This window comes from Chrysemys picta, chromosome 12 (genome assembly GCF_011386835.1).
Source record: "Chrysemys picta bellii isolate R12L10 chromosome 12, ASM1138683v2, whole genome shotgun sequence".
NCBI lineage: Eukaryota > Metazoa > Chordata > Testudines > Emydidae > Chrysemys > Chrysemys picta.
This window is the reverse complement of record NC_088802.1, coordinates 27,966,410-27,980,258: the sequence shown is the minus strand read 5'-3', so window position 1 is coordinate 27,980,258 and position 13,849 is coordinate 27,966,410. Positions and strand designations below refer to the sequence as shown.

Below are 13,849 nucleotides of genomic sequence, written 5' to 3'. Positions count from 1 at the left end.
AGCAGACAGGCAGAGAGCAGCCACCTCCCTCCCTTAGCAACAACCAGGGCCCTCTAGCGACAACATTTAATGAAAACCCTTTCCCTGCGCTCCCCACCGGCACAGAAATGCGTCAGGAGGGGATGCGGCCAGAATCCTTCTCTCCATCCTGAGCACAGAGAAACCTCCAGAGCAAATGGACCGGAGACAAAGCCGCAGAGAAACCTGCCCCTGCTGCCAGCCAGGGATTCTGAGAGCCCCTGGGGCCTTTATTTCAAGGATGCCTCAGAAAATTCCTGACTGGAGTTCCTGGACTCTCCTCCTTCCTTTCCCCACCCCTTGTGTTCATCATGGGTAGGCATGCCATGCCAAGCCATCTCTTTGCTGGTCTCTTCCACCCAAATCAATTGGGCCAAGAACTCTGGCCTGATGGTCTGGGATGGGAGGCAGGTGGGATCCCTCCCACCTGCTCTCCGTGCCAGGGGTGTGTGGTGGGGCAAGGTGCACTAGTTCATGTTAGGGTAGTCACTCATGCATACCTGGAGTACTGGACATTCTGGTACCTCCAAGGCCTGGTAAGGCCTATTAGATACTGGGTTGCAGGGTAGGCAGAGGCAGCAGGTCCAAACCCCTTTGCCTGTGATGAGTGGTTTATACTGCAGTCTGCCCCAGGGAACGGGGGCTAGATGGAGACTGGGCAGTAGCCAAGACTGAGGCGAAGTGGGGATAGTGGGTGGGGGTTACCCTGGGAGGGGGAGCCTCAGAGCTGTGAGGGGTTATTGCCAGGGGTCAACACCTCAGACAACAGGGCACTGGGTCCGGGAGGGACACAGGGGCCAAGCGGTAGCTGACACTGGCCTGCAGAGGGCACTCCAAGGCTGGAAATGAGCTAATTCCCAAGACGACCAGCAGGAGGCACCGCAGCAGTGAGTCCCACACCTTTACACCACCTTATCGTCCATTCATCCAATCCATACTTCTTTAACTTGCTGGCAAGAATACTGTGGGAGACCGTATCAAAAGCTTTGCTAAAATCAAGATATATCACATCCACCGCTTTCCCCATATTCACAGAGCCAGTTATCTCATCATAGAAGGCAATCAGGTTGGTCAGGCATGACTTGCCCTTGGTGAATCCATGTTGACTGTTCCTGATCACCTTCCTCTCCTCCAAGTGCTTCAAAATGGATTCCTTGGGGATCTGCTTCATGATTTTGCCGGGGACTGAAGTGAGGTCTGTAGTTCCCCGGGTTCTTTCTTCCCTTTTTAAAATATGGGCTCTATATTTGCTTTTTTCCAATTGTCCGGGACCTCCCCCAATCACCACGAATTTTCAAAGATAATAGCCAATGGCTCTGCAATCACATCAGCCAACTCCCTCAGCATCCTTGGATGCATTAGATCTGGACCCATGGACTTATGCATGTCCAGCTTTTCTAAATAGTCCTTAACCTATTCTTTCACCACTGAGGGCTGCTCATCTCCTCCCCATGTTGTGTTGCCCAGTGCAGCAGCAAAGGGAGGGGATGGACCCGACAGCACTCAGCCAGTGTATGGGGCTGCCCACCCTCCAACTGAGGGCAGCCTTGCCTCGTGCTTCTCTCACTTTTCTTGAGCAGGTCCTGTGGGAGAGTGCCTCCTGTCCATCTCTCACCCCAGGCCCTCTGGAATTCATCGTACCCGACTCCCAACAGCCTCACCGGCTGCTCCCAACATGTCACCTGAGTCGGCTGCATGACATCCAGCCAGTCCGTGTCTGAACCACACCCAGAAAATACCTGTACATGCTCATGTGTCACACCCTCAACTTTCTCACCTGCCTGTCCCACCCCAACACCACATCGTGGGACCTGCTGCTGCTTGAGGAGCGGGAGGAACGCCAGCCTCTACTCTCCTATGGTTCCATAGCCCGCCAGGGATATTAGTTGGCAGCCCCTCCATGGAGCCATAAGCACAGGCATGTACCTGGCGTGGTTCATGAACTCACCTAATTCCTGTCCCTTCTGCAGAGACGGAGACCCTGGCGCACATCTATGTAAGATGCATCAAGGTGCTTTTCCTCTTCCAGAACCTCTTACTAAGGTTCTGACTGCACTTCCCTGCGCATCCTAATTCATTCACACCCATCTGCAGCCCCCCAAAGTCATGAGATCTTGTCAACCTCCTTCTGGCACTGGCCAAGACAGCCATCCATCACTCCAGAAGGAGGACTCTGGACCAAGGGTTCTCTGCGACTGAGAAGCCTATTTCCACTCCCTCATCTGATCGTGCTGCAGGGCAGAGTTCCTCTGGGCACTGTCCACTGACTCCTTAGACACCTTTGAAGCAGTGGGTGCTGTCAGGGATTCTCTGCTCAGTTTCCCTTTCTGGATCCCTCATTTCCAACCTTTAATCTTCACTCCTGTTCCTACTTTTTCATTTGTTGTCCCCAGAATTCACTTGTGGCCTGGGTCCAATGACTGGGCCTAGACCTGTCTGCCCCAGCACTCTTAGTACCTGTTGTGCCAAGGAGATGCAGGCCAATGCCCATAAGGATACCACAATTGATAACTGGATTGCTGGCAGGGGTTGTTCTGTGTAAATAGTCATAGAAATAACCACTTTCTTCTACCACTGAATTGTAATGTTGGAATAATGGAAGCAGAATTAACCCTGGAGCTGCTCTGCATCTATCTGTCTCACTGCAGAGCTTCTGCCCAGAGCCCTTCCCAGCCCCCTCCTGCTGCAGTCCATGACCCGCAAATGGCCTTGGTGGGTGGGTTGGACATTTCTTGTGAGATCTTCAGATCAGATCTGCTACAAGTCAACCTCTTAGCCAGAAATTCTGGCATTGTTTGCTCTCTGGGTACTGTCTGTCTCCAACTCCGTGGGGCTGGCAGACCTGCAGCTCTATGGGGCTACACAGTGTGGGAATGTGGGGGAAGCGGCAAAAGAGCAGATGAGAAACCTATTTAGCAGGAGCTGTCCTCATAGACTCATAGACTTTAAGGTCAGAAGGGACCATTATGATCATCTAGTCTGACCTCCTGCATGATGCAGGCCACAAAAGCTGACCCACCCACTTTCCCTTAACTCAGCTGTTGAAGTCCCCAGATCGTGATTTAAAGACTTCAAGTCGCAGAGAATCCTCCAGCTAGCAACCCCCGCCCCATGCTGTGGAGGAAGGCGAAAAACCTCCAGGGCCTCTGCCAATCTACCCTGGAGGAAAATTCCTTCCTGACCCCAAATATGGCGATCAGTAGAAACCCGAACATGCAGGCAAGATTCTCCAGCCAGACCCTCATTGACCATTGATCCAGGTCCTGAGACTTGCAAAGATGTACTGAGTAGGGGGATTCACAGAGGGTGATTAGGGAGAATTGATCAGGGAGGGCACTCATTAATTATTGCGAGGGGGTAGGAGAGTTAATTGCTATCAGGGAGCTGAATGATTTTAGGGAAGCAGCAGAGAATTGATCTTTAGAAGGGAGAATTGATAATGTCTGAGCAGGGGAATATAGAGTAGATATCTCAGAAAAGAGATACAAGAACAATTCAACCTTAGGAAAACTTGCCTTGCAGTGAGAGACCAAAGTAAGGCCTGGTCTACACATAAAATGTAGGTCAACATAGCTACATCCCTCAGAGGTGTGAAAAATCCACACCCGTGAGCAGCTGCTTAGCTTTGCCAACCTAACTACAGATGTAGACTCAGCTAGGTTGATGGAAGATGCTACTGTCAATCTAACTACCATCACTCAGGGAGGTGGTTGTCCTACAGCACCGAAAAAAATACTTCCATAGCCTGCATCTGCATTACAGTGTAATGCTGGCATGGCTAAGGCACTGTAGCTATGCTGTTATTGTCCATATAGTGTAGACAAGGCCTTAAGGAGCTAAATCTATTTAGCACCGTGTTGCCACCTCTGGTGATTTTGCCATCCACAATAGTAAATGCTTTTTAATGTTCTGTGTGATCGCAGACACTTACTGGTGTCAAACATGTACGTTTGCCTGATTCAATCCTGAACCATCTATCTACAGGGTTGTTGAGGTTTATGGGTTAAGCAGGAGCTAGTGCACCTCAAAACTAGGACAAAAACTTCAGAGGTGGAATCCTGCTCATGGTGTCAATTACATAGCTTCAATTGTCTCCCAAAGGGCCATGTTTCTATCCAGCTACTTTCTTACTCTCTAAGGCTTTAGCTCATGAGTTATTGCACATGATGGAAACCTCTCTGAAAGTTAAATCTGCTGGGGAAGAATGGCAGCTTTTCTCAGCTAAATGCTCAAAGTGTTTGCAGGGTTTCAGCCAGAGTGTTCTCAGCTTACTCACAAAGCTGTTGGGTCAAGTACAGCTTTCTCCAGCACACACAAACAAGCACAGCTAGACGAGAAGGCAGGAGAGAGAAATACAAGAATTGATATTCCATTTCTGGTCCAGTGGAAGGTGCGTGGTACAGAGATGCCAACTTTTGTACAGATCCATGTGTGATGTTTTAGGCAAATTATTTAATGAGCTAATTTGCATATATATATATATATATATATATATATATATATATATATATATATATATATAATTACTACTCCTGATTGGCAAAGTATTGTGTATAGCCCATTATTTTTGTTACCTCAGTTCGGTCCCTTTGTTCCTCTTATCCACCTGTTATATGCTAAGCTCTTTGGGACAGGGACTGTCACTAGCTGTATGTTTGTACACCACCCGGCTCAGTGGAGATCGGACCTGGATGAGGCTTCTAGGCTCTATTGCAGTCTAAATGTTAAATAAATAATGTAACTGTAAACTTATGAGAGGTACCCATGCAACCTTCACCCTGCCCCTTGTGCAGGTGCATTATAATACATTCTGTCACTGCATGATCACAGACTGTGTTTTCCCTCAGGAGGATTTGGGCTGAGGCCATGCAGATCCATGGCCTGGATTTCTTCTTGAGCTAATGGAGCAACTGGTAGCAGAAGCAGGCTGCTAGGCATCTACGTCCCAAGTTTAGCCTCCACTGTGATCCACAAACCCCACTCCACTTCCTGCAAGCACCGCAACTTACCCCTTCTAAGTTTTCAGGGTAAAAGTTCCCTAGGTGAACTGGGGAAGACAGGTGAGTGAACACCTATCTTGCCTGTAGGGTCAGGTCTGGTAGGTGTGCTCAGAGGCCACCTACCAGACCGGGAACCATTCAAAATGTGGACATCCAGCTTGAAACCCCTTAACCCAGTGGTTAGAGGACTCAGCTGGGATGTGGGAGACCCAGGTTCACTTACCCTCTCTGTCTGTGGGGGGGAAATAATTTGAACAAGGGTCTCCCAGGTAATAACTATGGCCCTGGCACTAGCATTTGGTGCAGCAGCATAAAATGATGTTCTGGAGAGAGGAGCAGACAAGAAGAGGGCAGCTTGAGTGGGGAGGAGGCTCAGGATCTACCAGAAAAAAGGCAGAGAAGGCACCGAAAAGAGGATGTGTTGGGTAAAAATGGAATTTGCTGGGGAGGGGAAAGCTAGCCCTCGAAGGGCTGTGTGCAAGGAGCCTGGTGGTGAGGGACACAGAGCGTATGATCAGTGAGGTTGCCCATTGGGACACTGACAGAGGAAATATACTTTAGTGCCTAGGTGTGGATCGCTGGGTGAGAAGCTGACCTTCATTGGAAAGAAATGCAGTCATCAAAGGAGCATCACAAGCTGCAGAGAGGCAAAGGTGGGACAGCTGGGGTGAAGCTGGACTTTGCAGCCAGAGAGAGGAGGAACTGATTCCCTCCCAGGGTCACACAGCATGTTGTTGAAAAACTTATTTTATTGTGAATGGTGATTTACAGTTTAACATTTTCCTAACTGAATATTTGATGTTATTTTCTATTCGATTGTTTTGCCTTTATAAAGTTTAAAATGTAATGTTATCGCCGTGGTGTTGTTTTGCCTCCACCTTTCTTCACAGTAGGCATAGCCTAGCCGAACTCTGGGTCACAGCACCTACCTCTCAGGAAAGTGCTTACCAATGAGCTATGGGATATTCTGGTGTGGGGCTCCCTCAATTTCTCCTGTTCCACTGTGTATAAATAATGAGTCATGGGGCCACAGAGAGAGAGAGAATGACTCTGTAGCCTGGTGTTTTTGAGGTGGGTGACCCAGGCTCAAGTCCCCTTGCTCCTTTGTGAATCCACGCTTTATCCTCTACGTGGACCACCTTCTAAAGAGAGATGCAACATACACTGTGCCAATGGGTTATATAATTCTTTGTGATACAACAGTGGAATGTTGAGAATCAGGGCTCCTGGGTTTGGCAGAAAAATGTGTTCAGAACTGGGGTTACAGACAGGTAGCCAAGTACATAGATATGGCATATGTATTCTGAAAGACATCACTGGTAAAGGTATGAAACTTGGATCTGGCATTGTAGGAATCTTGGATCTATTTCCAGGTAGAGACCTAGCTTAGTCAGTCAGGTTGTGAACTACAGAAATAATAATATGACTCTGCAACAGAAATGAGCATAGAATTTAGTCACCTGGCTCACAAGTGTACCTTCTCCTAGGCCAAGTGGTGTTTTGTGTGCAAGTCCCACTCATGCATATCATGCATAGGGTGACCAGATGTCCCGATTTTATAGGGACAGTCCTGATTTGTGGGTCTTTTTCTTATATAGGCTCCTATTACCCCCCCCCCCCATCCCGATTTTTCACATTTGCTGTCTGGTCACCCTAATCATGCATGAGATTTTATTTGAGACGCAGGAAGGCCTGCCAGGGCTGTAAACGCATGAGTTGGCAGGTTGGGGCAACTTGTCCACTTCAGGCCAAACTCTAAAGACAGAGAGTCATAAAACACCCCATGATTGGGACTAACCTGCACAGCTTCTGCAAAGCAAAAATCATGTCTCCCTGATCTAGAGGCATGCTTTGATCATTTATTAACAAAAACTAATATACAAACTGGTTCTCATTTATCTAATTTATTTAGACTTTCAAAAAAACCTTTTGACAAAGTCCCTCAGCAGAGGCTCTTAAGGCAGCCAAGTAGTCACAGGATGAACAAAAAATGTACTGTTATGGATTGAAAACTGTCTAAGAGGCAGAAAACAAAAAGGATAAATAGTATTTTTTTCAATATGGAAGGAGGTTAAAAGTGGGGTGCCTTCAGAGTCCTGTATTAGGACTAGTTAAGGTGACCAGATAGCAAGTGTGAAAAATCAGGACAGGGGAGTAGTAATGGGCATGTGGGGTGTTAAATAAGATCCTACATAAGACAAAGCCTGTAATAATGAGGACAGTCCTGATAAAATTGGGATATCTGGTCACAGTTTGACTTTTGTATTTGTAGGGGGGCAGCTTCAGTCAGGTCAATGGGGCTGTGCTTGGGGGTGGGTGGTGGGTAAATTCCACACTTGCCCGAGGCTTGGAGTTTTGGGGACAACCATCCAAACTATGCCCATGCCTAGGGACAGTGTTTAATATGAAAACTGAGGTGGCAAAATTTGCAGAGAATACAGCAGTACTTTGTGTATAAAGAAGGCTGAGTTACTTCACAGGGGACCTAACAATGTTAGATGAACTAGACAACATGACAGCAGATGGAATTCAGTGCAGGTAAATGCATCACAATGCACTTTGAGCCATATCATGCCATCAGTTTAAAATCAGATTTAATTTTCCTGGGAAGTGTTTAAATACTATGAAAAAACCTTATGATTGACAGAGGTCAGCTGAGATTTTTCAAAACCATCCAAAGGGATTTAGACACCCAGCTCTGGAAATTGGGGGTAAAATTTTCAAAAGTGCCTAAGGGCTAGATTTTTAAAGTTATTTAGGCATCTAAAGGGATTTTCACAATTGCCTACATGCCTAACACCCATTGATTTGAGGGGGTATTTCAATGGGAGTTAGGCACTTAAGCACTTTTGAAAATCCCACTAGATACCTATCTGCATGTCTAGGTGCCTAAAGACCTTTGAAAATCTGGCCTTAAGTGATGTAGAACAACTTTTCTTTGACTTTTAGTGGGAATTAGGCTCCTAAGTGCTTAAGTCAACTTTGAAAATGAGACTTAGGTGTTGCAATGCTGAGCAGAACAATGCCTAAATACCATTACAAATCACTTAGGAGCTTTTGAAAACTACACCCAGGGCATCCAAACTCCTTAGGCTGCTTTGAAAGTCTCGGCCAATATAGGTATATATTTAATCTACCTCTTCACTTCAAAGAGAGAGTTCTGCTTGGAAGTTGCTGGCACCATGTGGCCCATTAAAAGGGACAATATCATCTACTCATACACACAGCTAGGATCTAAATTAAGTGCAACAACTAAGGAAAGAGATGCAGGAGTCATACTAGACACATCAGTGAAAACCTCTCGACAATGCGCAATAGTGGATAAAAAATAAAGTATGGATAAACATTTGGTTAGAAAATAATACTGAATATTCTAATGCCACTATATAAATTGATGGGACACCCAAACCAGGAATACTGCATTCAGATCTGGTCATCCCATCTCAAAAAGATATAGCAGAATTAGAGGGGGTTCAGAGACAGGAGACAACAATTGTTAGAGGGCAGGAGAGACTTCTGTATGGGAAGAGGATGAAAAGACTGTAACTATTTAGTCTAGAGAGATGATGAAAAAGAGGGCACGTGATTTAGGTGTATAAACAGCAGAGAGAAAGTACCAGTAAATTGGGTTCCCCACTCGCCCTCTCTCATAGTACAAGAAAAAGGAGATACCCAGGGAAATAATGGGTACTAATTTAAAACTGACAACAAGAAATACTATTTACACAATGCATGTTGAACTCACCCGCCACAAGATGTTATGGAGAACAAGAGTAGGATTCCAAAAAAAGGGAATTAGACACATCTATGGGAATGACAAAAAATATCATCAACAGTTACCATGGCTAGGATAAAGGTTTCTAAGGGATCTTTATATTGAGGACATAAGCCAACCAATTAACAGCCTGGGAACAGGCAGCCACTTTCCCCCCATGGACATGTTATTGCAAAATTGTCCCTTATAGGAGTTTCACACCTTCCTTTGAGGTATGTGGTTAATAGCCACTTTTGAAAATGGGACTGGAGAAGGTTGACTGCCGGACTGATGACGTGTAGCAGTTCCTACTCTCCAGGTAGCAGTGCTCACTTTCTCTCTCTATAATTCACACCAATCTGCCTTCTGGCTCTTTAGTATGCACACCGTTCTTTAGAACGTTTGAGTGGGGTAGGGCCACAATGGCAGGAAGGACACCGAGTTCCTTCCCTTGTGGATTTTTTCATGTCTTTTGTGGTGGGAGCTATGACTAAAGCTTTTCCCACAATAAGTGCATATATAGGGTTTCTCTCCCGTGTGGATCCGGTAGTGCTGGGTCAGAGTGGATTTGTCAGTGAAGCTTTTCCCACAGTCAGAGCACGTGTAGGGTTTCTCTCCTGTGTGGATCCTCTGGTGTCTGATCAGGTTTGAGCTGACATTGAATCTTTTTCCACAGTCGGGACACTCATAGGGTTTCTCTCCTGTGTGGATCCTCATGTGTTTGACCAGGTCCGAGTTCTGGCTGAAGCTTTGCCAGCATTCAGCACAAGTGTTGGGGATCTCAACGGTTGAGGTTCTCTTCTTTGATGCTTTGGTTTCTTTAACCTTCCCAACAGTAGTGCTTTCCCGGTGGGTGCATTTACCTTGCCTCTTCCCTGGAGGGCTCCTCAGATGCCTCTTGTGATGGGAGCTGCGGCTGAAGCTCTTCCCACAGTCTATGCATTTATAGGGCTTCTCACCTGTATGGACGCGCTGATGCTGGGTCAGGGTCGACTTGTCCGTGAAGTTTTTCCCACAGTCGGGGCAGTTATAGGGTTTCTCTCCTGTGTGGGTTCTCTGGTGTCGGATGAGGTTTGAGCTGACGCTGAAGCTTTTCCCGCAGTCAATGCATTTATAGGGTTTCTCCCCTGTGTGGATTCGCCGATGGTTAATAAGGTCTGAGCTCTGAAGGAAGCTTTTCCCGCACTCAATGCAGATGTTGGGCCTCTCCCCCATGAATGTTCTCCGGCGGACGATGGTGCCTTTGCGCTTCCTCACACCTCGCCCACCATGAGCAGATTTACTTTCCTCTGGAGTGTTTTGCTGCTGTGTTTCTGATTCGCCTGGACTCCTAGGGGATTTTTCCTGCTCAGGGCTCTCAGAAACATTGCCTTTGGATCTTGTCAGAGACATCTTGTATGGTTCCTCCATCTCAGACTCTTCTTCTTGACTCACAGCTGGGATAGAGAGAGAATCCAGAGATGAGTCATTGCCTGTGCTGGCGGGGGGGAAAGGGAACCTCAGAAGGGGAACAGAAAATCAACACCCATTGACAGAATATCTTTGAATTTACTACAATAAAAAACCCTCACCTTTCATGAGCCCTAAATTCATGACAACATCATGGTCCTAGCAAAGCCACTACACTGTCCCTCTTCCAATACTCTCCTTTGCCATCATCCCTATAAACACTCTTTATCACACTGATCACAATTGCCTAACTGTTCCTTTGTGCTTCCCATCAATTTGTTGCATTTGATTGTATAAGCTGTCAGGAGCAGCAACTGTCTATTTGTACAATGCTCAGCACAACAGAACTGGATTCTAGGCTCTCCCGCAGGACAAATAATAATGCTACAAGGTGTGGGTGCTCAGCACCTCCGAAAATCAGCCCTTCTATTTACCGAGGGGAACATTTTAAGCACTGAAATAAATTACCTAGGGAGGTTGAAGAATCTCTGTCATTGGAGGTTTTTAAGAACAGGTTAGACAAATACCTGTCAGGGATGGTATATATAATACTTAGTCCTGCCTCAGTGCAGGGGACTGGACTAGATGACCTCTCAAGGTCCCTCCCACCCCACATTTCTACGATTTTCCAGTGGGCCTAACTCCAACTTGCAAAAGCATTTAAGGGACAGATTTTCAAAGGTATTTAGGAGCCTAAAGATGCCAATAGATGCCTTTGAAAAGCTCCCTGGGGGCATAAACAGGTTAGATGCCTAACTCCCATTGAAAGGCTCCTAAATGCCTATGGTGCTTTTGAAAATTGTATCCATTCTTTAGATATTAAAAATAAACTGATATAATATCATCACCAAAATGCACCCATGCCTTACTGAGTCATCCCCTGAACTCATTACAGTTCCACTTGTTCCTTCTGTCCCCCACTGCTTCTGCCATGACCCTCATTTGTGTCAGGTCTGAACATTGGACCCAATCCTGCATGCAATTAAGCAGGCGAAAAACTTAACTTATAGGATTGATGTTATTATTTTCATGAGCAATTATTTACATACAAAATGTTTGCAAGATTGGGCAAATAGGTTGACCTGGGTAATGTATTACCCAGTTGGTAATAGAATGGAACAATGGAATGAATACAGGACCCACTAAGTAAAAAATTAGAAGATGGTAACATAATGCCAATCAACATGGTTTTATGGAAAACAGATCTTGTCAAACAAGCTTGATATTTTTGAGGAGATTACAAGTTGGGTGATAAAGGAAGTCATTATAAAGTCATTGCTGGTAAAGACTCAAAAATTATTAAAGTAGTAAAAATGATAATGATAGGTCAGTATTGTAGAGCAAATGGGAGCTCTTGGTAAGATGAGCTCATCTGAAACACATTTGTTTTAATACAGTCAAAGGTAAAGGTTATACATCTAAGAACAAATGTAGGTCATGCTTACAGAATGAGGGACTGTACCCTGGAAAGCAGTAACTCTGAAAAGGACTTTGGGGTCATGGTGGAACCCAGCTAAACACGAGCTCCTAGTGTGATGCTGTGGCTAAGAGATCCAATATGATCCTTGGACGTATGAGCAGGGGAATATAGAGTAGGGAGGTGGTATATTGTCTGTATAAACCATTGGTGAAATCATTAGAAGAATTCTGTATCTGATTCTGATATCCACACTTTTTAAAAGGCTATTGGGAAACTGGAGAATTCAGAGGAGAATGATTTGAGGCCTGGAAAACCTGACTTCAGAAACTCAATCTATTTAACACATCCAAAAGAAGATTAAGTGGCAATGTGATCACTGTCTTTAAGTATCTACAAAGGAAGACATTTTTGATAGAGTAAGAATCTTTCATTTAGCAAATAAAGACAGAACAAGATCCAATGGCTATAAGCTGGAGCTAGACAAACTCAGGGGAAAAGGTGGAAATTTTTAACACTGAGGATAATTAATCCTTGGAACAGCTCATTGGATGGATGTGGTGAATTCTCCATCACTTGGAGTCTTTCAGCTAAGATCGGATGTCTCACTAAAAGCTCTGCTCTAGCTCAGCCACAAGGTATTGGGCTTGATGCAGGAAACACTAGGTGAAACTCTCTGACCTGTGTTTTGAAAGAGATCAGCCTAGATGATCAAAATGGTCCCTTCTGGCCGTAGAATATATGAATTTGCTGTGGACTATATACAAACACTTCTTTCTGCAAAAAGCCCAGGCTACTTTTGTGTGCCTGAAAAGAATAATAATAATCATAAAAAGCAGAATCAAAGGAGCAGGTTTGGGGGATACTCATTGGCATTGTTAGGAGCTGGCTTTCTCTCTCTGCTCCTTGCCCTGTTCCCAGGAAAATGAATCTGCCCAGGGATGCTTCAGGAAAGGGATCTAGGCAGGTCTGGGTGTTGGGAACCTCCCCCCACCCACCTTTGGTAGGCTGTCTCTATTGCCAGAAGAGGGGTTTTGTTTTAGGTTTTTACACGATAACAAATGACAGCCAATTCTTGGTAAAATGCCAGTGGAGACAGGGTGCAGCCAGATTTTTACCACACTATAGCTTGTTGGGGTCAACACTCCTGGGTTTGTCCTTGCTTAGCTACATCATGGTAAAAATTAGAGTAATTTCTCCACTAAGATTTTACAGCAGGAATCTCCCGCTGTAAAAACACCCCCTATGTTGGTAGCAAAGCCACAGCCTCAGACTGTCTATCATTTCTTCAGTTCTCTGTAAGATTTTCAAGAGCTCAGCCCTCAGCAACTCTCACTATTCTCCATGGGGAGGGGGCACTCGCCATTGTTCTCCATAGGGGGCATTCTCCAATGTTCTCTATGGGGCGGTGTTGGCAGTTGAGCACTTTTGAAAATGTTGCCCTGAATGGGAGTATTAATCCCTCCTGACATTTTGTTCTCTCCCTCTTTCCCCCTCTCCCCTCCCCTCGGGCTGGGCGACTCGGTCCCGGTCCCTGTCCCGGCCCGGGGCGTTCGCAATCCCGGAGCTGGCTCGGCTCCTGCAGGCGCTCAGGGGAACAGAACCTGGGGGAGGGGGGGGTCAAGAAGGGCAGCAGCTCTGGGACTCGCAGACCACGCCCGGGAGCAGAGCTGGGGCGAGGAGGGGCCGTTGATGCAGAGTCACTTTCCTGCCCGGCCCCAGCCCTTTCCCCCGGGTCTCTCCCATCACCTGGAGTCTGCGGCTCAGGAGCTGGTGTCGGCAGAGCCCGGGGCTGCCCCGGGGGCTGGTTCCAGCCACCGGAGAAAGTCGCCCCCGGCTGGGCACAGAGGGGCGGTAGGGAAGGGCTCTCCCCGCACACACCCCTCCGGGTAGCGGCAGCTGATCAGCGCGGGCTCCTGGCTCACAATGGAGGCGGCAGCAGCAGAGTCTGACCCAGGAAGTCCAACCCCAATATCCTTAGCAGACAGACATAGAGTAGCCTCCCCTCCAAGTAATAGCCAGAGCCCTCTTGTGGTAGAATCTGAGGAAACCTCCTCCCCCCGAAAGGGATCCGGAAAGAACCTGAACAAGGAGAAATCTCCAGATTGAATCAGAGCCAGAGAGAGCCCTAGAGCAGTAGCTCTCAGCCTTTCCAGGCTACTGCACCCTTTCAGTTAGAAGAAGAACAGGAGTACTTGTGGCACCTTAGAG

The 13,849-nt window shown here is 46.6% G+C and overlaps 1 protein-coding gene across 3 annotated transcripts; it reads right to left on the bottom strand.

Moving 5' to 3' along the window:
- Window positions 1-5,749: 5,749 nt before the first annotated feature.
- On the bottom strand, window positions 5,750-13,624 carry LOC101932037 (zinc finger protein 501-like). 3 transcript variants are annotated; one of them, XM_065562602.1, is made up of 3 exons: window positions 13,388-13,624; window positions 11,667-12,445; window positions 5,750-10,208 (listed from the first exon to the last, which is right to left on the bottom strand). In XM_065562602.1, the coding sequence occupies exon 3, from the start codon at window positions 10,180-10,182 to the stop codon at window positions 9,166-9,168; it is 1,017 nt and encodes a 338-aa protein (XP_065418674.1). In that variant the 5' UTR covers window positions 10,183-10,208; window positions 11,667-12,445; window positions 13,388-13,624; the 3' UTR covers window positions 5,750-9,165. The 3 variants fall into 3 exon arrangements, with proteins under 3 accessions (XP_065418674.1, XP_065418675.1, XP_065418673.1); XM_065562603.1 differs by having other exon boundaries at window positions 12,320-12,445; XM_065562601.1 differs by lacking the exon at window positions 11,667-12,445 and having other exon boundaries at window positions 13,388-13,623.
- Between the last annotated feature and the right edge of the window lie 225 nt (window positions 13,625-13,849).

Coding starts and splice junctions, on each gene's coding strand:
- LOC101932037 (XM_065562602.1), bottom strand. CDS start 10,182: ATGGAGGAACCATACAAGATGTCTCTGACAAGATCCAAAGGCAATGTT.